The 27,048-nt window shown below is 44.1% G+C and overlaps 1 protein-coding gene across 7 annotated transcripts in view; it reads right to left on the reverse strand.

Annotated features, from left to right (window-relative positions):
* LOC129813209 (autism susceptibility gene 2 protein homolog) overlaps positions 1–27,048 on the reverse strand; it is a 407,283-nt gene that overhangs the window by 298,286 nt on the left and 81,949 nt on the right. Inside the window, exon 1 of one of the 7 annotated variants that reach the window (XM_055865535.1) lies at positions 21,920–22,426. The exons of the other annotated variants lie outside the window; for them this stretch is intronic. Coding sequence (XP_055721510.1) covers positions 21,920–21,967 — 48 coding nt within the window. The 5' untranslated portion in view covers positions 21,968–22,426. Of the gene's footprint in view, positions 1–21,919; positions 22,427–27,048 lie in introns of those variants that run through there. 7 annotated transcript variants of the gene reach the window in all.

Here is a 27,048-nt window from a genome sequence, read left to right on the forward strand (position 1 = left end):
ACCTGCACACCATAGCTTTTGGTTGGGATATGTACGTGTGGTCATTGTGGGGCTGATATCGTCAATGCACTTGTTTTTTTTCACCCCTTGGTTTCCAATTGGTAGTTACAGTCTTGTCTCATCGCTGCAACTCCCGTAAGAACTTGGGAGAGGCGAAGGTCGAGAGCCATGCGTCCTCCAAAACACAACCCAAACAAGCCGCACTGCTTCTTGACACAATGCCAATTTAACCCAGAAGCCAGCCGCACCAATGTGTCGGAGGAAACACCGTACACCTAGCGACCGTGTCAGCATGCACTGCGCCCGGCCCGCCACAGGAGTCACTAGTCCGCAATTGGCAAGGATATCGCTGCCGGCCAAACCCTCCCGTAACCCGGATGGTCGCGCCCGGCTATGACAGAGCCTGGACTCGAACCCAGACTCTCTAGTGGCACAGCTAGCACTGCGATACAGTGCCTTAGACCACTGTGCCACTCGGGAGGCCCCGTCAATGCACTTACTAATGAAGCTGGTGACTTCTTTAATGTTATCGGATAAATCCTGGAGCAGTCCTGTAGCTTAGCATCCGCTTCATCGGGCCACTTCCTGTTAAAGTTTTTGCTTGTAAGCAGGAATCAGGAGGACAGAGTTATGGTCAGATTTGCCAAATGGAGGTCGAGGGAGAGCTTTGTATCAATTTCTGTGTGTGGAGTAAAGGTGATCCAGGGTTTTGTTGCTTTTAGTTGCACAGGTGACATGCTGGTAAAAATGAGGTAAAACGGATTTGAGTTTCCCTGCATTAAAATCACCGGCCAGGAAAAACGCTGCCTCTGGATGTGCATTTTCTTGTTTACTTATGGCCCTATACAGCTTGTTAAGTACGGTTTAGTGCCAGCATCGGTATGTGGCGGTAAATAGACAGCTATAAAAATATAGATATAAACTTGCTTGGTAAATAGTATAGCCTGCAGCTCATCATTATGTCTTCTAACACCGGCGAGCAAAAACTTGAGACTTCCTTAACATTAGAGATCACGCACAAGCTGTTGTTAATAAAGAGACACACCCCTCCCACTCTCAGCTTACTCGAAGCTGATGTCCGATCATGACGATGCATGGAAAAGCCAGCGAGGTGTATATTATCCATGTCCTTGTTCAGCCACAACTCTGAGAAACATAAGATATTATAGTTCTTCAGAAGCCGTTGATAGGAGAGTCTCGAATGGAGATCGTTCAGTTTGTTCTTTAGTGGTTGTACGTTAGTCAACAAAACAGAGGGCAATGGCGGTCCAGATGCTCAGCAACGTAATCTAATCATGATGCCACCTCGCCTCCCCCTCTTTTGCCGCCGCTTCCTCTTTCGAGTCTCGGGGATGAGGGCCTGGTCCAAGGTAAGAATAACATTGAAAGCTGCCGACTCATTGAAGTAGAAATCTTAATTAAAATAAAGTCCAGTGTTCTGTACAGAAGCCGTTTTCGGTCATATGAAATTATGTGGGAAACATTATGCACTGTACTGCAACGACTGGCTGCATTGCAAGAAAGATAGAGATGTGGAGATTGGGGCCCAGATTGGCCAATACCGTCACATGGCTGCAGAACAAGAGTCTAGCCCCTGGCAAGGTGACAGTCTGTCTCTCTCAAGGACATACTGCAGTCTGCAGCACAGGGCCTATAAAGGCCCCATCTCTACACCTGGTATTCAGTTAACTGCTTGCTTGCTAGAAGGAAAAACATAAACAAGAAAACCATATACAGTACGAAGCCCAACAGTGGAGGTGTCATAATACCGAAACAAGGAAATGGTTCCAATTGTTTTTCCACCATTCACTTTTCCCCTAGGGCTGTGTTTTGTTCAGGCTTACACTGGCATGACATTTTGATAACCATGTAAATCTTGTCAATATTTTCTTCTCCATTTACTCTCAGATTCAAAAATGCTAATTAGCATCAACGTAGATATCATGCAAGACTACAAATCCCTGCAAAGGTCCTGCAAGTCATCTCTAGCTGACACCTTTGCTAACAGATATTGTGCTAATTTCAAACTTGCACAAGACAGTACACAGAATTGTCCATTTAAAGAGATTTAGCCAATTTATTCATTACTACATTTAGCTAACATTAGATAGTTAATCCAGAGATTTTGACCTTTGCCTCAAATTGGCAGTCTCATCCAGATCATCATAACATTTGTAGGTCTTTGTAATAGCCATATTCGCAGCTAATTAGCATTTCATTTTTGGGGGGTAAATACAGGCGAATATATTGCTAAAAGTCACCTTGTCCTAGAGAGATTTACACAGTTATCAAAACATCACGCCAGAGTAAGTCTAGATGAAACACAGCCCTTAATTTAAGTGTTTCAAAAATCCACTATGGGAAAAATGTATGTTGGAAAAACGAATAGAACCATTTCCCTGTGTGGCCGCTAGGTTTTATGGGTATTATCACTCATACTGTGGTACTCTATAGATACTGTATTTATAGAGATGAACTTAACCTGTTATTTAGTCCACATCGGCCTGTAAATGGCATCACAAATGTGCTAAAAACAGTTAAGACAACTGTCTACAGAAGCAGTTCCGTTGCAGAGTTGATGCCAGTGCTGCAGTTTGAATGCCTTACTTGCCTACATGGGCTTCTGCTGGAGTGTTGAGCTGCTTCACACCACAGAGGAAAGAGGAGGAGGAGAGGGTGAGACCGTGGAGGTTACTTCAGCTTGTAGCCCGGGGCCAGGCTGGGAATCAGTTCAAAAGACTCCCCATATAACTCTGAATATAAAAACACAGTGGACCTCTTAAACTTTTATCGCTAATAATTGATGAACACAAAGGTCCTCTTGAATTTTACATGTGAAAGACGATCTGACATTCTGAGGTTCATTGAATCTGAGCCTCCTCTCACCCACCCGCCCTCCTTTTCTCTCTCCACCCCCCTTCCTCTCTATCCCTCGCTGTGTCTCTCTCTCTCTCCTCTCTTCCTGCTCTCCATCTCCTCATAGGTTCCGGCTAATTACAGCGATGTTAGATAATTGTTATTGAAAACAGAAGAGCGGTGCAGCAGTGGTGCTTCACGAGTTGAGCTCCCTGGAGGGGAGGAGAAGCCCTGCATCATAATGACTACAATCAGGCCCGATGCCTTTGTTTTCCTCCATAACATGAAGGAGATGCTGCTCGGCACACACCACGACACACTCCAGTGCACTTCAGGATGAATATGACCGAGAGATAGAGAGCACAAGAACATCTCTCGTCTTCTCTCTCTGAGGCGTACATGGATCAACAGGCATACAAGTGAGCATACAGGCCTTCACCTAGAGACAATGGCCTTTTCTTAATTAGATTTGCTAAACTCCTGCGTCCTCTCTCCTCTGTCCTCTCTCCTCCGTCCTCTCTCCTGCGTCCTCTCTCCTGCGTCCTCTCTCCTCCGTCCTCTCTCCTCCGTCCTCTCTCCTCCGTCCTCTCTCCTGCGTCCTCTCTCCTGCGTCCTCTCTCCTGCGTCCTCTCTCCTCCGTCCTCTCTAGCCTCCTTTTAAAAATGTTCAAAGGTAATCGAGGAGAGGAGGCGAGGGAACGTGGACAAAAAAGTGCTTGTGTGAAATGAGACTCTCCTCTCCACTCAGGCAAATTATGCTTACAGGGGGTGGATCCCAAAATAAATGTGTAAAGTGATAAACTAATGAAGTTAGCTGCGCAAGACATTTTATAGACAAAAAAACGATATAAGTAGCAAGTGTTTTTTTCCTCTGACAATACAACAACTGATTCAAAGGGCATATGGCATATATCCAAACTCCTACGTGGTAGGATACACACACACACACACCACACACCACACACATACACACACACACACACACACACACACACACACACACACACACACACACCACACACCACACACCACACACACACACACACACACACACACCACACACACCACACACACACACACCACACACACCACACACCACACACACACACACACACACACATTTGTAGATTCGCAGAAAGGGCAGTGCTATGTTTCTTTCTCTTCAACATAAATTAAACCAAACAGAGACCCTAAGACTGAAGTTTATTTTATTTTATTTTAATTGTATTTATTTATTTCCCCTTTATTTAACCAGGTAGGCTAGTTGAGAACAAGTTCTCATTTATAACTGCGACCTGGCCAAGATAAAGCACAGCAGTTCGACACATACAACAACACAGAGTTACACATGGAATAAACAAACATACAGTCAATAATACAGTAGAAAAAAGAAAAATCTATATACAGTGAGTGCAAATGAGGTAAGATACAATGCAATACACACACACAGCTCCAACTGGGTAAGCCTGGGCATCATGAGAGAACCCAGTGATTTAACCACTGTGATTAATTAAGTTGTAACCGGATCAATTCCAATTACAGAGTATGTTCCGTTCTCCTGCTCACTAGCCTATCTGTCTGCCTGTGGAACTACTGCAGACACATTACTACACAGCAATCCCTCATTGAGTTGGTGGGGCTGGGGTTAGGGTCTGATCAATACTACTGGGAAACCTGTTGGAGGGTTGGAGACTCTGGACTGGAGAGAGAGGGAGAAACAGAGAGAGAGAAACAGAGAGAGAGAGAAACAGAGAGAGGGAGAAACAGAGAGAGAGAGGGAGAAACAGAGAGAGAGGGAGGGAGAAACAGAGACAGAAAGGGAGAAACAGAGAGAGAGAGAGGGAGAAACAGAGAGAGAGAGAGTGAGAAACAGAGAGAGAGAGAGGGAGAAACAGAGAGAGAGAGAGGGAGAAACAGAGAGAGAAAGGGAGAAACAGAGAGAGAGAGGGAGAAACAGAGAGAGAGAGAGAGAAAAAGGGAAAAACAGAGAGGGAGAAACAGAGAGTAAGAAGAGAAGAAAAATAAGAAGAAAGAGAGAAAGAAAAAGTGAAACATGAGTCCGGACCAGAGAGAAGTTTGGTTAAAAAAAGGTTCTGGTATATGAACTGCACTCTGTGAATACTGAGTATATGGAAATACACACTACGGGAATGATTGAGTCAACGATCGATCTTGTAGGTGGAATTGGCCGATAGGGAGCTATACATTAGCCTGATCAATCAACTGCACTGTGAAAAAACAACTTCTCCTCTCATCTAGAGTCTGTCTGTGTGTTTCTTCTAGTTACCGATCTCTGTCGGATGCTAATGTTTTCCCTCAGCCGTATCGAATTTAGAATTTTCACAATGTGTCACTCAGTGTGGGAGCAATCGAACATGCCAAATACTCATAGCTACTGTATCGGGAACAACATGAATATGTTATCAGCAGAGAGAAACACATTATGGGGGGGTGGAGGGAGGTTACGGGATTACATTTCTATAAAGGGTTAATTGTGCTTACAGGACATGTTCTGTAACAAACACATAGAACATCTCCCAAATGGCAGCCTGTTCCATATTTAGTGCACTCATTTTGACCAGGGCCCCTAGTGAATAGGGACATACAGATACAGAATAGCCCCGTGGAGGGGGGGGGGGACCAATCTCCCCAAGTGTATTGAGAGGAGAATACTAAGTGCCCCTGTACTAAGTTAAAGTTGATGCTCCAAAGATTTTGTATAATTACAGCCAGCCGTTTTGAAAAGTAGTGCTAACGAGCCAAAACAGGTCTCTGAAATGTTGTACTTTTCTGTGCTATGTCATCAACTTCATATGATATTTGATGAATTGCAAAACAAAACAAAAAACATGTATTTTTATTTTTTTGCAATTCGTATGATATGATACAAATTCAAATTTGTACAGTATGTTACGAATTTCTAAGTGCTTCTGGTCCCGACTGCATCTCTAAACCTAGGGAAACGCCACTTCCTCCTCACGCTCACGTAGAGGAAAGGACAGGCCTTGCAGGTGGTGGAGTTAGCAGGGCTGAATGTAAATCAGCTGACTGACACACACACACGCACGCACACACACACAGAAAACACACACAGAAATGTGAACACGCACACACACAGGGAAAGAGAGAGAGAGAGAGAGAGAGAGAGAGAGAGAGAGAGAGAGAGAGAGAGAGAGAGAGAGAACACGGGGCCTGTGGGCAGAGGGTCCTCTACACAACATTGCGGCCCCCTCCCTAGCCATGCATAATGCATGGAAACATGTTAATACGTTATTCCGCGTTGCATGCATTAATGATCACGGGGAGACTCGCTAGCACTCTCTGCACTGCGGCAATTAATAAAAGATAAAGCACGGAGAAAGGCCGGCACACCGCCTTTCCCCCTTTTGATCTGCCGAGATGCGTTTTAGACCAATTCTTAACCTGGTTTATTTCTGCCGCTTGTGGGGAGAGAGTGTGTGGGGGGGGGGGGGGGGGGGGGGGGGGGCTGAGGGCTGGGATTAGTTGGGGGGGTGTTGAATAATGAAAGGAGGGTACTGAAGACTGAAGGAGAGCAGGCCTCTTTCTCAGCTGATATAGGCAGCACACGAGGCTATGCCACCCTCCCCCACCACACACACATACAAACTAGTCTCTCTGGGGAGGATATAAAGGGTTAACTTGTGACTGGGAAGCTGTGAAATCAGGGGTTTAACCTGATTCATTCCAATAAGATGGTGCATAAAACATGAAACTACAAACACACCAAAAAAAATGAAAGAGACACCTACAACATGAGTCTCCTATTCACCTTCTCCTCCCGCTACCCCCACAGTCCCCTCATCCAGACACAAGAGAAGAGAGAGAGAGAGAGAGAGAGAGAGAGAGAGAGAGAGAGAGAGAGAGAGAGAGAGAGAGAGAGAGAGAGAGAGAGAGAGAGAGAGAGAGAGAGAGAGAGAGAGAGAGAGAGAGAGAGAGAGACACAGAGGGCCAGGTGTAGAAGTGACAGCTCCTGCTTGTTCAACTGAGTGTGAGGTGTCCAGGCTGCCTGTAAATCTGACAGCTGAGAGAGAAGTTCTGGAGATGACAGCTCATCCCGTCCGCTCCACTCATTCTTCCTCTCTCATTCTCCCCCCTCCCTTTCCACTCTCTCTCTCCCCTCTCTCTCTCTCGCTATTTCCCTCGCTCACACATGCCGCCAACCACGATGTGACTTTTGCAGCCTCAGCAGCTGCCACCCTTCCTACGCTGATCATCGAAAACTTAAGAGTGAGAGAGAGGAGACAACGAAAGAAAAACAATGTGTGTAAAACAGTGTAATCACTGTTTATTAGGGTGGCCTGGCCCTGTCATGTGGAAGGGGCCACAGCCACATATTAACATGATAAGACAATTAAGACCCTTATGGTATTACACTGCCTAATGTCATGAAGATCACAAATTACACTGTGCTGTGGAGGGAGAGAGGGTGCGAGAGAGAGAGGCAGAGAGGGAATGAAGAAGAAGAAATTCCACCATCGGCATTTCACCAACATTAAGCCAGCAGAAAATGGGGTTAATGATGTCAGCCAATTAAGAGGCTGTGTGAATAAAAAACACAAAGGGTTATGGGGGAATAGCTAAGGAGAGCCGAGATGGTTTAACAAATGATACAACAGTAATCAACATAAGCCCAAGTAGGCCTACTCATTTTGAAAACTAACTACACACCAATTCAGACTCCCTATTTGCATTAATTTGAATGAAACGAACAGCAGGCAGAGAGATTTGTATCCACATTATTATCTGCAGTGGGTGCATTAGCCCAGCTCAATAATTCATTATTATCTGCAGTGGGTGCATTAGCCCAGCTCAATAATTCATTATTATCTGCAGTGGGTGCATTAGCCCAGCTCAATAATTCATTATTATCTGCAGTGGGTGCATTAGCCCAGCTCAATAATTCATTATTATCTGCAGTGGGTGCATTAGCCCAGCTCAATAATTCATTATTATCTGCAGTGGGTGCATTAGCCCAGCTCAATAATTCATTATTATCTGCAGTGGGTGCATTAGCCCAGCTCAATAATTCATTATTATCTGCAGTGGGTGCATTAGCCCAGCTCAATAATTCATTATTATCTGCAGTGGGTGCATTAGCCCAGCTCAATAATTCATTATTATCTGCAGTGGGTGCATTAGCCCAGCTCAATAATTCATTATTATCTGCAGTGGGTGCATTAGCCCAGCTCAATAATTCATTATTATCTGCAGTGGGTGCATTAGCCCAGCTCAATAATTCATTATTATCTGCAGTGGGTGCATTAGCCCAGCTCAATAATTCATTATTATCTGCAGTGGGTGCATTAGCCCAGCTCAATAATTCAAGCCATATGAATAGTGATCTGAGGTCTGCAAAACAATCCCATGAAATATACATCTCTCTGTCAACAGATAATAGTGGATTCTACACTTTCAAAGACCGCGTTCTCCTTTCATCCTGGCGAAGGAATGAGAAAAAAAACAGAACACTGACTAATCAAAGAAACAACGCAGAAGACACCAGAACATCTGTACAATTAAAGGTTCCCAGTGACGGTACACTTTGAGGACTACAAACAAATCCTCCCCAAAATAACTAACAGAACTAATGAATCGTACAGCGGACTGCTTTTCTCTCAGGCTGACAGGGAGAGGAGAGGTAGCAGAATCTGGAGGGAGCCTTCCCAGCACCCAGACGGATGGATGGTCCGTTTCCTCCGCCGTGCCACAGAGAGAGAGGGAAGGAAAAAAACACAAGGGAAATCTGTTTCCTGTCATCTCCCATCTTGTCAGTCTCTGTTCAGACATCTTGCATCTCCCCCACCAGCTGTTTACTGGCCAGGCTGACAGATGGCTCCCTCTCTTTGAAATAGTTAGTTATCTCTCTCTCTCTCTCTCTCTCTCTCTCTCTCTCTCTCTCTCTCTCTCTCTCTCTCTCTCTCTCTCTCTCTCTCTCTCTCTCTCTCCTCTCTCTCTCTCTCTCTCCTCTCTCCTCTCCTCCTCTCTCTCTCTCTCTCTCTCTCTCTCCTCTCTCCTCTCTCTCTCCTCTCTCTCTCTCTCCCTCTCCTCTCTCTCCCTCTCTCTCTCTCTCTCCTCTCTCTCTCTCTCTCTCTCTCTCTCTCTCTCTCTCTCTCTCTCTCTCTCTCTCTCTCTCTCTCTCTCTCTCTGAAAAGTTTTCGGCCTATGTCTGACCCTTGTGCAGTTTATGGACATGATTAAGCTGGCATGACACAACTTGGAATATCGTTCTTCTTAGGACCTTTGTGAAAGGAAACAGTTATGTATGCAAATACTGTATTTGTGTGTGTGACTGATGCAGTGTGTGTGACTGATGCAGTGTGTGTGACTGATTCAGTGTGTGTGACTGATTCAGTGTGTGTGACTGATTCAGTGTGTGTCCAGAACTGTTCCAGCCATCCTGCCAAGTCAGACGGATATCCAGCCAAGCTTAGCTCAGAGGACGACAGGGAAAAGCATAGGATTGTTCTCCGGATAATGCCAGCATAACCTGCTTTTGCCAAACAGTTACACAAGTTTTCATTCAGACAAAAACCGATTGTTCGGTTTCCCTACCCTAGCAGTCTGTGAGCATCTATCCTCACACTGGTCTGCAGCATTCCCAACAATCTGACTGCCTGCCAGGGTGAGGTGATCCTGTGTGTGTGTGTGCGTGCTTGCCTGCGTGTGTGTTGTCTGAGACTACAGAGGGCTCATTGAGCCCGTGTACAAGGGTATGCCCATGCAGGGTCAGAAGGCAGCTAAACTATGGGAACCATCTCAGTGTCCAGTCATCCGGCAGGGAGAAACCGGAGCTGAGCTCAGCCCAGAACCCAGCAACAGACAGCCGACGGAGCAGGCATTCCAATGGGAATATCACTGTAATGAGCTCCGAGACTGGTTCCGTTTGAAAAGACTGAACTGAGTGCTCCCTCTCTACCTGGCATACACCTTCACTGCAGCAGGCATAAACGTTTTTAAAATGGTTTAAGGGTTCTGTGATTTGAGACAGACAAAAAGGCATGCACACATTATATAGATATGGACTACAAATGTGCACATTGGTGGTCATTAAAGGTGAGATGTAGCAGGCAGTGTTAGAGGGACTGGCAATTCCCGGTTGTCTGGGCATGCTGTCAATCACCCTGTCATACTCTCTTAGCCCATGTCCCTGGTGGCTGCACTGAGGGCCCAGCCAATCTCGCCTCTGTCATTGCTCAGTGATCCACACTCAGTCCATCCACTCTCCTCCAGAGAGAGAGAGAGAGAGAGAGAGAGAGAGAGAGAGAGAGAGAGAGAGAGAGAGAGAGAGAGAGAGAGAGAGAGAGAGAGAGAGAGAGAGAGAGAGAGAGAGAGAGAGAGAGAGCGAGAGAGAGAGCGAGAGAGCGAGAGAGACTGAGAGAGAGAGAGAGAGAGAGAGAGAGAGAGAGAGAGAGAGAGAGAGAGAGAGGTGTTGCAGCAAAGCTGTTGTGTTTACATCCAGCAAATTAACACAAAAATGGCAGAGCGACATGTGATCCCGCTCTGAGCCCAGGCCAGACCCCTCCCCCCTGGGGCCGAGGAGGCCTGCAGCCCTCTCCATCTCACAGGAAGACAGGCCCACAGTACAGCAGAGAGGAGAAGACACCAGCATTACCAAACATGGCTCTCAGTCACACACAGATACCAATGAGAATGGTGTGACCTAACCTCCTAGTGTAGTTCAGTACTCACTTAGGGAGACAGTCATTTGTCATCTGCAATGAAGGCTGCTGCTACTACTGTAGCTATGAACATGAAGCTCAGACAACATTGTCATATTATGAAACACATCATTGTAAACCAATGACATTGTGTAAGATCAGCTCTAAATTCATTGGTGGTCTGGAAGAGGCTGCTGTGAGTAAGCGATCTAATCTACAGTATGAATCTGATGGCTAAATATAGTCAAATACTGACAATGCTAATCAGCCAACCACTGCTAAACTTCACAATTGTGAATAACGTAAAACAACAATGCTCTGACGAAGGAGCTTGTGTGAACATGAAAGATTATTGAAGGGTTCTACTGTAAATGAACTTATTTGTATCACTTCACTACAAAACAAAAACTAAATCCTTAAATCCAGTTAGCTCAAGTGTCAAAAATCTGCGTGGTTTCTAGAAAACACTGTTTCATCCCTGAGCTTATGTTGCCTGTCCTGTGGTAAGGCCTTTGTTTGACAGATGTTTCCAGGCGATGTGCGATGCTTCCTCACTGTGTACTACACAGTACTGCCTTTGAAACATCTGGACCACTCTGGGACTTAACAGTAATCTCCTTGGCTAGCTACAGTCAGAAACACGGTCCTAGAATTTCAATAGTCTAAAATAAGTGTGCTGCTTTTCTGAAATGCTGTGTGCTATACCACAGAGGATAGGTCTGAGACGTTCTGTAAGCCTCTTACCAATTCTTCAGCTTTTAAGCAGAAATAAATTAAACTGGCTTGGCTAAACCGCTCCAATAAACTCTCATTAAATTCTGCCGAGCGTGGATTGGCTGGGATAAAGTTTCATACAGATAAACTCTTTCATTATTTGAGAAGTCAACTTTGTGTTTTTAGTGGGGGGTTGTACATTTTATATACTCTAAGCGAGGCATGCGAGTTATAAAGCAGAGAATGGCCAGTCATTAGTACCCGTTGTAGTGGAGGAGTTGCATTCCTGAAGAGTATATGGGCAATTCCATGCTTAGACTTTTCACTTAAAAAGGTATGCCAAACAACAGACATTGATTTAAAAGTTTAACAAACTATACAACTCTAAGCACAAGGACTACTTTTACACTGAACATTTTACAAAAATACATTTATTGCAAGAGCTGTGGCGATTTGGTAACAGAATTTTGGTAAAATATCCCTCCGTTCTTTGTATCACCACGTTTTCCCCAAAAATATCCCCCAAAATATCTGCTCTGAAATATAATTTAAATACGTTTGCAGAAAGAATGGGGTGTCAGCTATGCCATGACACCTTGACTTTGGAAAAATATATTTTGGTATTTGATCTACAGTATTTGAAGTGGATTTACACCCGTGAACAGAATTGCGGTAACAGAATTTCATCATGGGTCCCTGATCTGTACTACACAGAAATGCATAATTAATGGCTATGAATGTCATTCTCTTCATGGTGATGTATGCTAAATAGGTACACAAAAGGTAGAAATATGCAATATCCTCCTTTGCATGTTTGGGTATTATTCTACACAGTGGATATTATTGTAACTCTGCACACTTGAACCTGTATACGGGTTGAAAATGGCAGATTTGGAAACTGATAAGCCCCTAAATTGGAACACAGTGGCTGTACAGTAACATGCTATGAATGACGTCACAGCTCAGGGTCTGTGCCTGACAGCCCTTTACAGGTTTTGACTGACAGCCGTTCTGAACTCGAGCACCGCATCTGACAAGAAGTTTCCCCCATCCCTCACGTTAATTGTGGAATTTTTGCAAATTTGTTGATGTCCGAATGAGGGAAATGCTGTTAATTAAAAGGGATCGATGTATTTTGAAAGATGAGATGTGGAGGATTATAATAAATACCACTTTGATGTCAAACAAGCAAGCCAAACACCTGTGAGTCCAAATGTGCATTTCACATTTCCATATCATAAAACTCATATACAGTCATATACAGTGTTACCGTTTATGATCACTATGTTTGATGTACAGTTCTGAACAGAATCAACCAATGTTCGTCTATTACGAAGACAATTTGCCACACAACAAGCACCTGAATGCACTCATGACTCTTTTCTATGCTCACCAAAAATACAATATTTTTTATCTGAACTGCTTGTGAAACCCTAACACTGTAAGATGGTATTTTAGAACTTAACGAATCATGTTGGCAATAGAACAAGCTTTCAAATGATGGCCACCTGATCCAGATCGTGATTTATAAAAGGTCCTTTTTTGGATTGCTTAAACAACAACAGTAATTGGAAGCGGCGCAGGTCCTAATCCAGGCACTTGTCATCTCCCGTCTGGATTACTGCAACTCGCTGTTGGCTGGGCTCCCTGCCTGTGCCATCAAACCCCTACAACTCATCCAGAACGCCGCAGCCCGTCTGGTGTTCAACCTTCCCAAGTTCTCTCACGTCACCCCGCTCCTCCGCTCTCTCCACTGGCTTCCAGTTGAAGCTCGCATCCGCTACAAGACCATGGTGCTTGCCTACGGAGCTGTGAGGGGAACGGCACCTCAGTACCTTCAGGCTCTGATCAGGCCCTACACCCAAACAAGGGCACTGCGTTCATCCACCTCTGGCCTGCTCGCCTCCCTACCACTGAGGAAGTACAGTTCCCGCTCAGCCCAGTCAAAACTGTTCGCTGCTCTGGCACCCCAATGGTGGAACAAACTCCCTCACGACGCCAGGACAGCGGAGTCAATCACCACCTTCCGGAGACACCTGAAACCCCACCTCTTCAAGGAATACCTAGGATAAAGCAATCCTTCTGCCCCCCACCCCCCCCCCCCCCCCTTAAAAGATTTAGATGCACTATTGTAAAGTGGCTGTTCCACTGGATGTCATTAGGTGAATGCACCAATTTGTAAGTCGCTCTGGATAAGAGCGTCTGCTAAATGACTTAAATGTAAAAAAAATGTAATTGTGTGATGGCGGTGATGCAGGGTTGTGTTCCAAACAAAACAACTACAAGAGTGCTAGCTCCTCAACGGCACAGCTAGGAGAGCTCAAAAAACAAACTTATAGCTGAAGACTCTTCTTTGAGTCATAAAAGTGCATTGAAGTTACTTAGGAACTGTGTACACTTTGCAGAGGTGTGTGGCCACTTGGAGACACCAGTAGTGTATTTTCAGTTTTAGTTATCAACAAAAGCAGTGAAAAAGTACAGTAAATGTAAAACGCTAAATGTTTTCACACTTGCTTTGACCACCAGATGACAGAAAGAGAAAGAAAACAGTAATATACTTTCGAGTTTAACCACTTAATAATTCATGAACCAAATAGATATCAGTAAAAACACGACAACTAATTAGTAGGTCTACCTTTACTTGTTACTTCTATGAGCTTTCATAATCCTCCCTCATGAGTGAGCGAAATCAGAAAATATCTTAAAGATATGTGGGTTTTTGGTAACGGAATTTCAAGGCACAGGCCAATGTTTCTTAAACTTACACAAGGCAAATAATTACTAAATATACACTACCGTTCAAAAATATGGGGTCACTTAGAAATGTCCTTGTTTTTGAACAAAAACAACATTTTTTTTGTCCATTAAAATCACATCAAATGGATCAGAAATACAGTGTAGACATTGTTAATATTATAAATGACTATTGTAGCTGGAAACGGCAGATTTTTTATGGAATATCTACATAGGCGTACAGAGAACCATTATCAGCAACCATCACTCCTGTGTTCCAATGGCACATTGTGTTAGCTAATCATTTTAAAAGGTTAATTGATCATTGGAAAAACCTTTTGCAATTAGCACAGCTGAAAACTGTTGTACCGATTAAAGAAGCAATAAAACTGGCCTTCTTTCGACTAGTTGAGTATCTGGAGCATCAGCATTTGTGGGTTCGATTACAGGCTCAAAGATTACAGAAACAAATATTTTGTTCTGAAACTCGTCATACTATTCTTGTTCTGAGAAATGAAGGCTATTCCATGCGAGAAATTGCCAAGAAACTGAAGATCTCGTATAATGCTGTGTACTACTCCCTTCACAGAACAGCGCAAACTGGCTCTAACCAGAGCCAGGAGGCCCGGGTGCACAACTGAGCAAGAGGACAAGTACATTAGTGTGTCTAGTTTGAGAAACAGACGCCTCACAAGTCCTCAACAGGCAGCTTCATTAAATAGTACCCACAAAACACCAGTCTCAACGTCAACAGTGAAGAGGCGACTCCGGGATGCTGGCCTTCTAGGCAGAGTTCCTCTGTCCAGTGTCTGTGTTCTTTTGCCCATCTTAATCTTTTCTTTTTATTGGCCAGTCTAAGATATGTCTTTTTCTTTGCAACTCTGCCTAGAAGGCCAGCATCCCGGAGTCGCCTCTTCACTATTGACGTTGAGACTGGTGTTTTGCGGGTACTATTTAATGAAGCTGCCAGTTGACGACTTGTGAGGCATCTGTTCTCAAACTAGACAATCTAATGTACTTGTCCTCTTGCTCAGAGATTTAAGGTAATCCCAGATCTCGTCTTTCACTGCTTATACTTCCATGGTCAGTAGACCCTGAGGGAGAGAGCCAGTCTCTCCATAATGGAGGACTGTCCAACTATAGTTCCAGCCCACACCCCACTTAGCGGTTGGTATTGTCATTATAGTTATGATGCTCTACCTCCCTGTATTCTCCAACCATCCAACTCGGCCTGGCACACTGGCAGTAAATACAGAGGAGGATAAATGAGATACATTCTCTGTAATTATCCACATTAGAGCTGGAACCATGATATTGCTGGGTTTTTCCAGGTAAGTAAAATAATTTTCCTCATCTGTGAAACAGCTCAGGGATGTGATTAAGCCTAGAGAGGGAGGGATAATAGAGGTGTAATAAAGATTGAATAAGCTCAAATACAGCAAGCACCAAGCAGGGAACATCATCCAAACAAGGACAGGTATAATGACTGCCCGAGAGAGAGCGAGAGAGAGCTCTTACTATAGTTACATATGGCTGTGGGTGTGTAACAATGAATTAGCCCAGTGTGAGTTAGAACAGGGCTCACTGCTCACTTTCTGTGGGCCCTGGCAGAAAGCAGTAGAGCCAGGCCTCTGCAGGGTCTAGCTCCACAGCAGCTCAAAGAAACACACAGAGAAAGGGAGAACAAAGAGCCCACACAGAGAATAGAGCTACAGTACTCTCCTTCCTTCCACCCCCTCAGCTCTGCATCCACCAGCTAGCCCACCTCCCATCACTCCGTCCCCGTCTCACTCACCCCCCCACTCACTCACGTCAGTGTCCGGGGAAAAGAAAACAGACTGTTAGTCAAACTACAGTGCCGCTGCTGAACCTGCTTGTTTAAGGTCAATTCCTATAAACACCGCAAAGGCCGGCTGTCAATCAAACAGACCTTTCTGCAGGACAGACAGGTCAGCCAGGAGCAGGAGAGGCAGTGGCGGTTAAGTATTTTCTTCAACAGTCAATGCATGCGCACATGCCCACGCCCACAAACTCTCATGCTCATGCACACCACAAATACACAGTACAGTATAGTATACAGAAAGCAAAAACACAGAGCAATAGGACTTTTTTAAATTGTTGAATATTTATATACTAAAACTCAATACGAGTAGGCTAAATTAGAGATCTCCACAATTCAATGAGTCCAGCAATCTGTCAAACTATGATATCTTTAATTCTACTCTCATGAAATATCTGATACATACAGTGCCTTCAGAAAGTATTCATACTCTTAATTAATTCCACGTTGTGTTGTGTTACAGCCTGAATTAAAAATGTAATACATTTTTTTTCACCCATCTACACACAACACCCCATAATGACAAAGTGAAAACATGTTGGATTTTTTTGTTTCACATTTATTGAAAATGAAATAGAGAAATATCTAATTTACATAAGTATTTACACCCGAGTCAATACTTTGAAGCACCTTTGGCGGCGATTATTGCGTTGAGTCGTCTTGGGTATGTCTGTATCAGCTTCTCATATCTGGATTTGGGGATTTCTCCCATTCTTCCTTGCAGATTTTCTCAAACTCTGTTATGTTAGATGGGGAGCGGCGGAGAAAAGCAATCTTCAATCTTTCCACAGATTTTCAATGGGATTCAAGTCTGGGCTTTGGCTGGGCCACACAAGGACTTCAACATTATTGTTCTGATGCCGTTCCAGCGTTGCTCTGGCTGTGTGCTTGGGGTCATTGTCCGGTTGGAATGTAAATATTTGCCCTAGTCTAAGGTCATTTGCACTCTGTAGCAGATTCTCATCAAGGATTTGACAGTATTTAGCTCCATTCATTGTTCCCTCTATTCTTACCAGTCTCCCAGTCCATGTCACTGAATAGCATAACCATAGCATGATGCTGCCACCACCATGCTTCACGGTAGGGATGGTGTTAGACAGCTGATGAGCTGTGCCTGGTTGTCTCCAGACAGTGCTTTGCATTCAGGCCAAATAGTTACAATTTTGTCTCATCAGACAACAGAATCTTTTGCCTTGTGATCTCAGTCTTTCACATGCTTTTTTGCAAACTACAGGAGTGCTGTTCTGCCTGGCCACTCCCATAAAGCCAAGATGGGAGAAGTCTGTACAGCACTTAAACCAATCTCAGCCAAGAAACTCTGGAGTTCAGTCAGAGTGGTCTTTGGGTTCTTGGTCCCCTCCCTGACCAAGGTATTTCTTGCCCGGTTGCTCAGTTTGGTCTGACGGCCAGCTCTAGTTCGAGTCTGGGTAGTTCCATGTTTTTTCAAATTGCTAAAATTTTCAATTTCAATTTCCTCCATATTTTTTCAATTTCCTAATTTTCAATTTCCTAATTCAATTTCCTAATTGAGACCACAGTGGTCTTGGAAACTTTTGACACTAGAACATTTTTTATACCCTTCCCCAGATATATGCCTCATCACAATTCTATCTACAGACCGTTCCTTGGACTTCATGGTATAGTTTCTGCTCTGACATGCACTGTCAACTGTGGGGTATTATATAGACAGGTGTTTCTTTCGAAATCATGTTCAAGCAATTTAATTGGCTACAGGTGGACTCCAATCAAGTTGTAGTGACATCAAGGATGATCAAAGGATATATGATGCACCTGAGCTCCATTTGGAGTGTCATAGCAAAGGGGTGTGAACACTTATATGAATTCGATATTTCTGTATTTACTTTTCAATAAACTTGGAAAGATTTCTAAAAACATGTTGTCATTATGAGGTATTATATGTAGATGGGTGAGAAACAAAAATATATTGAATCCATTTTGAATTCAGGCTGTAACACAAAATGTGGAATAAGTCAAGTGGTATGAATACTTTCTGAAGGCACTGTATATCAGTACAGAAGTCTGAGAATCTCGTCTTGTCTATTTCCGTCTCGGATCCTGGCATTTCAACCTCTTTCCTTAATCAACTGTGAAGTAAAAATGTTCACACTTTATTTTGTCTGACTCTAATGGAAGGAGGGCTGGTAAAGTGGAAATGAATGAATGAGAGAAGCTGCACTCTTATACTTCCACTTTTAAACCCGGCTGGGGCGGCTCGATGCAGTCATCCGGTTATGATGTTTCCCTTAACTAGTCTTCAGCATGGCGCAAGCAGAGTCTGTGCAGTGTAATGTTAAGGGCCGTGGTGAGAGGAGATGACCATGGTGGCGGTGAGGGTGGCAGTTCTGCCTGATTCCTCAGTCCAGTGTCTGTGTTCTGTGTTCCCATCTTAATCTTTTATTATTATTGGCCAGTCTGAGATATGGCTGAGATATGGCTTTTTCTTTGCAACTGCCTAGAAGGCCAGCATCCTGGAGTACCTCTCCACTGTTGATGTTGAGGCTAGTGTTTTGAGGGTACTATTTAATGAAGCTTCCAGTTGAGGACTTGTGAGGCGTCTGTCTCAAACTAGACACTCTAATGTACTTGTCCTCTTGCTCAGTTGTGCACCGGGGCCTCCCATTCCTCTTTCTATTCTGGTTAGAACCAGTTTTCTCTGTTTTGTGAAGGAAGTAGTACACAGCGTTGTACGAGATCTTCGGTTTCTTGGCAATTTCTCGCGTGGAATGGCCTTCATTTCTCAGAACAAGAGTTTCAGAAGAAAGTGTTTGTTTCTGGTCCTTTTGAGCCTGAAATCGAACCCACAAATGCTGATGCTACAGATACTCAACTAGTCGAAAGAAGGCCAGTTTTATTGCTTCTTTAATCAGAACAACCGTTTTCAGCTGTGCTAATATAATTACAAAAGGGTTTTCTAATGATCAATTAGCCTTTTAAAATGATAAACTTGGATTAGCTAACCCAACGTGCCATTGGAACACAGGAGTGATGGTTGCTGATAATGGGCCTCTGTACACTTATGTAGATATTCCATAAAAAATCTGCCGTTTCCGGCTACAATAGTCATTTACAACATTAACAATGTCTGCACTGTATTTCTCATCAATTTGATCTGATTTTAATGGACAAAAAAAATGCTTTTCTTTCAAAAACACGGACATTTCTAAGTGACCCCAAACCTTTGAACGGTAGTGTATATACAGTACCAGTGAAAAGTTTGGACACACCTACTCATTCCAGAGTTTTTCTTTATTGCTACTATTTTCGACATTGTTGAATAGTGAAGAAAAAAACTATGAAATAAAACATGTAGTCACCAAAAAAGGTTATTCAAAGTAGCCACCCTTTGCCTTGATGACAGCTTTGCAGATTCTTGACATTCTCTCAACCAGCTTCACCTGGAATGCTTTTCCAACAGTCTTGAAGGAGTTCCCACATACAGTTGAAGTCGGAAGTTTACATTCACTTCTGTTGGAGTAATTTTTCAACCACTCCACAAAATTCTTGTTAACAAACTATAGTTTTGGCAAGTCGGTTAGGACATCTACTTTGTGCATGACAAGTAATTTTTAAAACAATTGTTTACAGACAGATTATTTCACTTATAATTCACTGTATCACAATTCCAGTGGGTCAGAAGTTTACATACACTAAGTTGACTGTGCCTTTAAACAGCTTGGAAAATTCCAGAAAATGATGTCATAGCTTTAGAAGCTTCTGATCGACTGAATTACATAATTTGAGTCAATTGGAGGTGTACCTGTGGATGTATTTCAAGGCCTACCTTCAAACTCAGTGCCTCTTTGCTTGACATCATGGGAAAGCCTAAAGAAATCAGCCAAGACCTCAGAAAAAGATTGTGGACCTCCAGAAGTCTGGTTCATCCTTGGGAGCAATTTCCAAATGCCTGAAAGTACCACGTTCATCTGTACAAACAATAGTACGCAAGTATAAACACCATGGGACCACGCAGCCATCATAGCGCTCAGGAAGGAGATGCGTTCTGTCTCCTAGAGATGAACGTACTTTGGTGTGAAAAGTGCAAATCAATCCCAGAACAACAGCAAATGACCTTGTGAAGATGCTGGAGGAAACAGGTACAAAAGTATCTATATCCACAGTAAAACGAGTCTTATATCGACATAACCTGAAAGGCCGCTTAGCAAGGAAGAAGCCACTGCTCCAAAAAGTGAGACTACGGATTGCAACTGCATATGGCGACAAAGATCGTACATTTTGGAGAAATGTCCTCTGGTCTGATGAAACAAAAATAGAACTGTTTGGCCATAATGACCATCGTTATGTTTGGAGGAAAAAGGGGGATGCTTGCAAGCCGAAGAACACCATCCCAACTGTGAAGCACGGGGGTGGCAGCATCATGTTGTGGGGGTGCTTTGCTGCAGGAGGGACTGGTGTACTTCACAAAATAGATGGCATCTTGAGGCAGGAAAATTATGTGGATATATTGAAGCAACATCTCAAGACATCAGTCAGAAAGTTAAAGCTTGGTCGCAAATGGGTCTTCCAAATGGACAATGACCCCAAGCATACTTCCAAAGTTGTGGAAAAATGGCTTAAGGACAACAAAGTCAAGGTATTGGAGTGGCCATCACAAAGCCCTGACCTCAATCCTATAGAAAGTTGTTGGCAGAACTGAAAAAGCGTGTGTGAGCAAGGGGGCCTACAAACCTGACTCGGTTACACCAGCTCTGTCAGGAGGAATGGGCCACAATTCACCCAACTTATTGTGGGAAGCTTGTGGAAGGCTACCCAAAACGTTTGACCCAAGTTAAACAATTTAAAGGCAATGCTACCAAATACTAATTGAGTGTATGTAAACTTCTGACCTACTGGGAATGTGATGAAAGAAATAAAAGCCAAAATAAATAATTCTCTCTATTATTATTCTGACATTTCACATTCTAAAAATAAAGTGGAGATCCTAACTGACCCAAGACAGGGCATTTTTACTGAGTTTAAATGTATTTGGCTAAGGTGTATGTAAACTTCCGACTTCCAACTGTATGCTGAGCACTTGTTGGCTGCTTTTCCTTCACTCTGCGGTCCAACTCATCCCAAACCATCTCTCCCCAAATTCAATCTTGTCTAATTGCTGCAACTCCCCAACAGGCTTGGGAGGCAAAGATCAAGTCATGCATCCTCTAAAACATGACCCGCCAAACTGTGCTTCTTAACACCCGCCCGCTTAACCCGGAAGATAGCCGCACCAATGTGTCGGAGGAAACATTGTTGAACTGACGACCGAGGTCAGCCTGCCGGCACCAGGCCTGCCACATGAAGTCACTAAAGCACAATGAGCCAAGTAAAGCCCCCCGGCCAAACCCTCCCCTAACCCAGATGACGCTGGGCCAATTGTGCGGCGCCCTATGGGACTCCTGATCACAGCCGGTTGTGATACCGCCCGGGATCAAACCCAGATCTGTAGTGACGGTGCAGCGACTGCTGCACCACTCTGGAGGCCCATCTTTCTACATTTCTAATGGATATTTCCATCTCTGTCCATGAAACCACTTGCATGTAGAATGGTATTTTCGGCAATATCCTTTGTTCTTAACTGACTTGCCTAGTTAAATAAAGGTTAAATAAAAAAATTACAAATATATATTAATTGATATAGACACTACTTTGATACGTATCAGTGGGGATTAAGAAGTGAGTATATGCAATGCCCACTGAAAAATAAGTGGGTTTATGCTGCATTAAATCTTCCACACTGTGCCTAACATGTTAAAATCTGAATTTAAAACACAGCCTTGACAGAGACACTGAAAAAACGATAGAATATTCATGGTCTGAAAATGCTGGTAAGACATTATGTTGAATAAAGTATGAGCAACTTAAATAATAAAGACATACCTCTCCCCTGTGTTGTCAAAGCAGGATTGTCAGCAACAACAAAGTGTGCCAAACATCCCACTAGGGACATAAGTTATGGCTATATGCAAAAGGTCAAAAGCTAAGGCTATGTCCCAAATGGTACTCTTTTCCCTATATAGTGCACTACATTTGGCCAGAGCCCAATAGGAAGAAAACCAGAAACCAACAGCTCATCAACTTACCTTTTCATTGTATTTGAACTTGACATAGAACCAACTGGACTTGATCATCCTGCCTCCTCCGTCTGCTGTCCCTGGATGATTCAGTGTGCCGACGGGAAGGGAACAAGTCAATAAGTATTCTCCAAAAGGAATCACACAGCAACAGCGACACAATAAGTCACACAGCTAGAAAACAGCCAAAGCACCAGCTTCTTCTTTCTCCTGCTTCTGTTCTTTATCCTCTATGCTTCCCCCGTCTCTCTCGCTCCCTTTCTCTCTCTCTGGTGTGGTGTGCACGGTATGCAGTGAGTGTGTGTGGTGTAGCAGGCTTGGCAGGCTGACAGGACCTCTCCTCAGATGGACTTCAGCTGTTCATCACTAGTAGCAGATGGCAGTAAGAAGGGCGTTCTGTCCTATTCCTGTCCTCGACTCTGACTACACACATTAATACTCTGACTACACACATTAATACTCTGACTACACACATTAATACTCTGACTACACACATTAATACTCTGACTACACACATTAATGTACCAACCTCCTCCTCTCTGCCCCCCCCTCTCTCTCTCTCTCTCTCACACATTAATGTACCAACCTCCTCCTCTCTGCCCAACCCCTCTCCCCCCCCCCTCTCTCTCTCCCCCCCCCCCCCTCTCTCTCCCCCCCCCCCCTCTCTCTCCCTCCCCTCAACCTCTTAATCTTCCCTCTTCATTCAACATATTTTTTTCTCTCTCCTTGGCTCTCTGTTTTATGTAACAGAGCTCTTTCTTTCTAACCTCATTAAAGCCCTTTCTTGATCTTTCCCTGTAGTTGCTGCACTCTTCATATGAATAAAGTATAGTATCTTTGTGATTTCTCCATAGATCTCTAGCAAGGCATTTTACATTTGTTTCCAAAAAAAAATAAAAAAGCTGACCCCGTTTAGTCGACTGGTCGATTGTTTGGTCGATAGGCTGTTGGTCGACCAAGATTTCTTTAGTCGAGCAGTCACAATTATTTATAAATTTTTCATGGTGCACAAGACATGTGTCTGATTTGCGCCTGTCTGAGTGGACTAATCCATTATCAAGGATCTCTCTGTACTTTGCACTGTTCATCTGTCCCTCGATCCTGACTAGTCTCGCAGTCCCTGCCGCTGAAAACAGCATGATGGTGCCACCACCATGCTTCACCGTAGGGATGGTGCAAGGTTTCCTCTAGACGTGACGCTTGTTATTCAGGTCAAGTTCAACCTTGGTTTCATCAGACCAGAACATCTTGTTTCTCATGGCGTGAGTACTCCAAGCGGGCTGACATGTGCCTTTTACTGAATATGTACTGTTGGGCGCAGTTGTTCAGTAGTCTGAATTAGGGCTGTCCCTGACAAAAGCAAATCTTGGTCGGCCGAGAGTCGTCCTGTTCTCACCGACCAATCGATTGGTCGAAATGTTTAAACTTATTTTTCCATGTATACTGTAGACAGACACACCCTAAGTATTTGAATAAAATCAACTACATACAGTACATTCGGAAAGTATTTAGACCCCTTGACTTTTTCCACATTTTGTTACGTTACAGCGTTATTTTAAAATGTATTAAATATCTACACACAATACCTCATAATGGCAAAGCGAAAACAGGATTTATGTATATGTACAGGACAGATGTATTAAACATAAAAAACAGAAATACCATATTTACATAAGTATTCAGACCCTTTGCTATGAGACTCGAAATTGAACTCAGGTTTACATTGAACATCCTTGAGATGTTTCTACAACTTGGACTCTCTCAGGTCAAAAACCAAGCCATGAGGTCAAAAGAATTGTCTGTAGAGCTCCGAGACAGGATTTTGTTGAGGCACAGATCTGGGGAAGGGTACCAAAGAATTTCTGCAGCATTGAAGATCCTCAAGAACACAGTGGCCTCCATCATTCTTGAATTGAAGAAGTTTGGAACCACCAAATCTCTTCCTAGAGCTGCCGGCCGGCCAAACCGAGCAATCGGGAGAGAAGGACCTTGGTCAGGGAGGTGACCAAGAACCCGATGGTCACTCTGACAGAGCTCCAGAGGTCCTCTGAACCTTTCAGAGGGACAACCATCTCTGCAGCACCCCACCAATCAGGCCTTTATGGTAGAGTGGCCAGACAGAAGCCACTCCCCAGTCAAAGGCTGTCATGGACATATCAGATCAGATTAAGCTAAACTTTGATCCTCCAGACTCGTTCTTATAATTTAAACTTTCAAAAAGTCAAAAGGAAAAGTCATTATTGCTCTACTGTCCACTATGCCATCTTCAAACACCATACAAGCATTGAGGGAATGGGTTATGATGAGCCAGCCCCACTAGTCTTCTCTATACTGTAGGAGGAAGAGAACAAGAGGTCTAAAAATGGCCACTTTTACATAGCTCAGATGGGGTCAGCGGGCCACCCTGGTTGTGTTTACATTCTGTCAATCTCCTTAGTTGCACATCAGGTCAGGATCACACACACACACTGCTGCCTGTGTATAGAATTATGTCATCTGGGACAGTGGTGTGAAATATCTGCCAGAGCTATAATAGGGTCCTTTATCCCAGAGGAATTATCCACATTTTGCAACCCAACATGTAACAGCAACAACTCTGTTGAAAAGCAATCCATCCATTGCTACACAGAAACAGCTTATGTTGCTACAAACATGATGAATGAATCATAACCAAAATGAGTTACTATCCAAGGAGAACCAGAGAGGCATTATTTGGGACAAGATAGAATGCATTGCAGTGAAAGACAGTACATGGTATATTATTTTGAAGCAGTTTCAAGTTCTCAGGTATAAAAGCCAAATATAAATTGCAATGTTGTAAAGAAAAGCCTAACAATGTGTTATATGTTACAGCAATAAGCACACTCAGACCCAAAATGTGGGTTCACTTGGGGCAATACCCTCACCAGGCTCCAACGTTTAAAGACAAATTCATCTTCAAGGGACTAATTTTCTCTCCAGACTGCAAAAACAAACAAACGAAGCGTAAACACATGTGAACCATACACACGGTTTGGGTTCCATTTCAGGGCCTACGCAGCGAATTCTTGTCAGGTGGGCTTATGTCATCACTGGGGATGTTATAAACACAGTAAAACACAATCTGCACATTTATACAGGGGGAGGGGTGTGAGTATAACCCCAGGACCCCCTCAGGCTGTGCTGTATTGGCTCCTCATCCAGACCTCGTGTCGTGCACAGGGAGTCCACGGTGCCTGTAATGCTTAGTGACAGTCTGCCTGCCTCCCTGCCCGCTCCCTTCCCACAGACACATGCACACGCTTGGCTATATGCCCCGCGGCCAGCACTGTGCCTGAATCACCACACAACAACAAAACCCACAGCAGCCCAATCCATCCACAGCCTGGTGTGCATTAGCAAGAGACTAGAGCATGATGCACAACAACAAAACCCACAGCAGCCCAATCCATCCACAGCCTGGTGTGCATTAGCAAGAGACTAGAGCATGATGCACAACAACAAAACCCACAGCAGCCCAATCCATCCACAGCCTGGTGTGCATTAGCAAGAGACTAGAGCATGATGCACAACAACAAAACCCACAGCAGCCCAATCCATCCACAGCCTGGTGTGCATTAGCAAGAGACTAGAGCATGATGCACAACAACAAAACCCACAGCAGCCCAATCCATCCACAGCCTGGTGTGCATTAGCAAGAGACTAGAGCATGATGCACAACAACAAAACCCACAGCAGCCCAATCCATCCACAGCCAGGTGTGCATTAGCAAGAGACTAGAGCATGATGCACAACAACAAAACCCACAGCAGCCCAATCCATCCACAGCCTGGTGTGCATTAGCAAGAGACTAGAGCATGATGCACAACAACAAAACCCACAGCAGCCCAATCCATCCACAGCCTGGTGTGCATTAGCAAGAGACTAGAGCATGATGCACAACAACAAAACCCACAGCAGCCCAATCCATCCACAGCCTGGTGTGCATTAGCAAGAGACTAGAGCATGATGCACAACAACAACAACAGAGAGAGAGAGAGAGAAAACCCAGAGCGTGGACCATGCTGTTAGTCTGCGTTAGTGTGTAGAATAGTTTTACTCTGTTAGTGCGTGTGAGGGTAATGAGCATTTGCTGTAGATATCAAAAGGTTATCTACTGCCGCTTTGGGATTTTATCTTACCAATTAAACACATCATGAAATAAGATCATTAAAATTGAATTTAGTAGAGTAGAATCATGTGAGAAAGAACAGAACATTGTTTAATGCATGGCTCAGTACACCGGGCACTACAGTACACTGCTGCCTGATGGGGTATGAGAAGAGGACAATCTAAACCCTGGCAAAATCATGCCATTCAATGCTTTGAGAAGTATGTTTTCTTTCTCATCTGTTCCCTGTTAAATGCCTTCATCCCAGAGGAACCAAGGAGAGGAGCTGCTTAGAAGGCTGCGAGAGAAGGCCCCAAGCTGCCTGCCTAACTATACAGATGCTTCCCAGCTGGAGGCACACAATGTCCTGCAGTGGGAGAGAGAAAGAGAGAGCACAATCTCCTGGAGAGTGTGTGTGGTGTGTGGTGTGTGTGTGTGTGTGTGTGTGTGTGTGTGTGTGTGTGTGTGTGTGTGTGTATGCCTCCCCAGTCCCCACACACTCAGCCAGTGCCTTGGGCGTGCTAACAGGATTATACAGGGGGGGGTGGGGGGGGGGGGTGAGCGTCGCTCTCCTCTCCTTTCTCAGCTACATCAGCCCAGATGTTCCAGAGTCCTCCACTACAAAGCCTGAGCCCCGGCTCCAATTTTCCGCTAAACCTGCTGCCTGCCGTGGAAGACGACGAAGAAGAAAAAAGCCTCTTCCTCCAACCCAAAGCCCCTCATGCACAAACTTCCCCTTCACTTCCCTAAATGCTTTTAGTGGTTCCTTTAATCTTTTAAGCTCTCTGGGGGCTAATGTAGCGGTACTCTATCGAAAGTAACATATCCTCTTACATAATCAAGCCGGGGGAAAAAGAGAAGGGGAGAGAGAAAAAGACAGAGGAAGAAGGGATTTCTTCAAACGCACAACACTACAACACACATTTTCTACATTTCCGACTCCTTCCTCCTTCTGCGGCCGCCCAGGGCTGTTACCTGGCTTGTCGATGGTTAGGGGCGATACACAGAG

This window comes from Salvelinus fontinalis, chromosome 2 (assembly GCF_029448725.1).
Source record: "Salvelinus fontinalis isolate EN_2023a chromosome 2, ASM2944872v1, whole genome shotgun sequence".
Lineage (NCBI taxonomy): Eukaryota > Metazoa > Chordata > Actinopteri > Salmoniformes > Salmonidae > Salvelinus > Salvelinus fontinalis.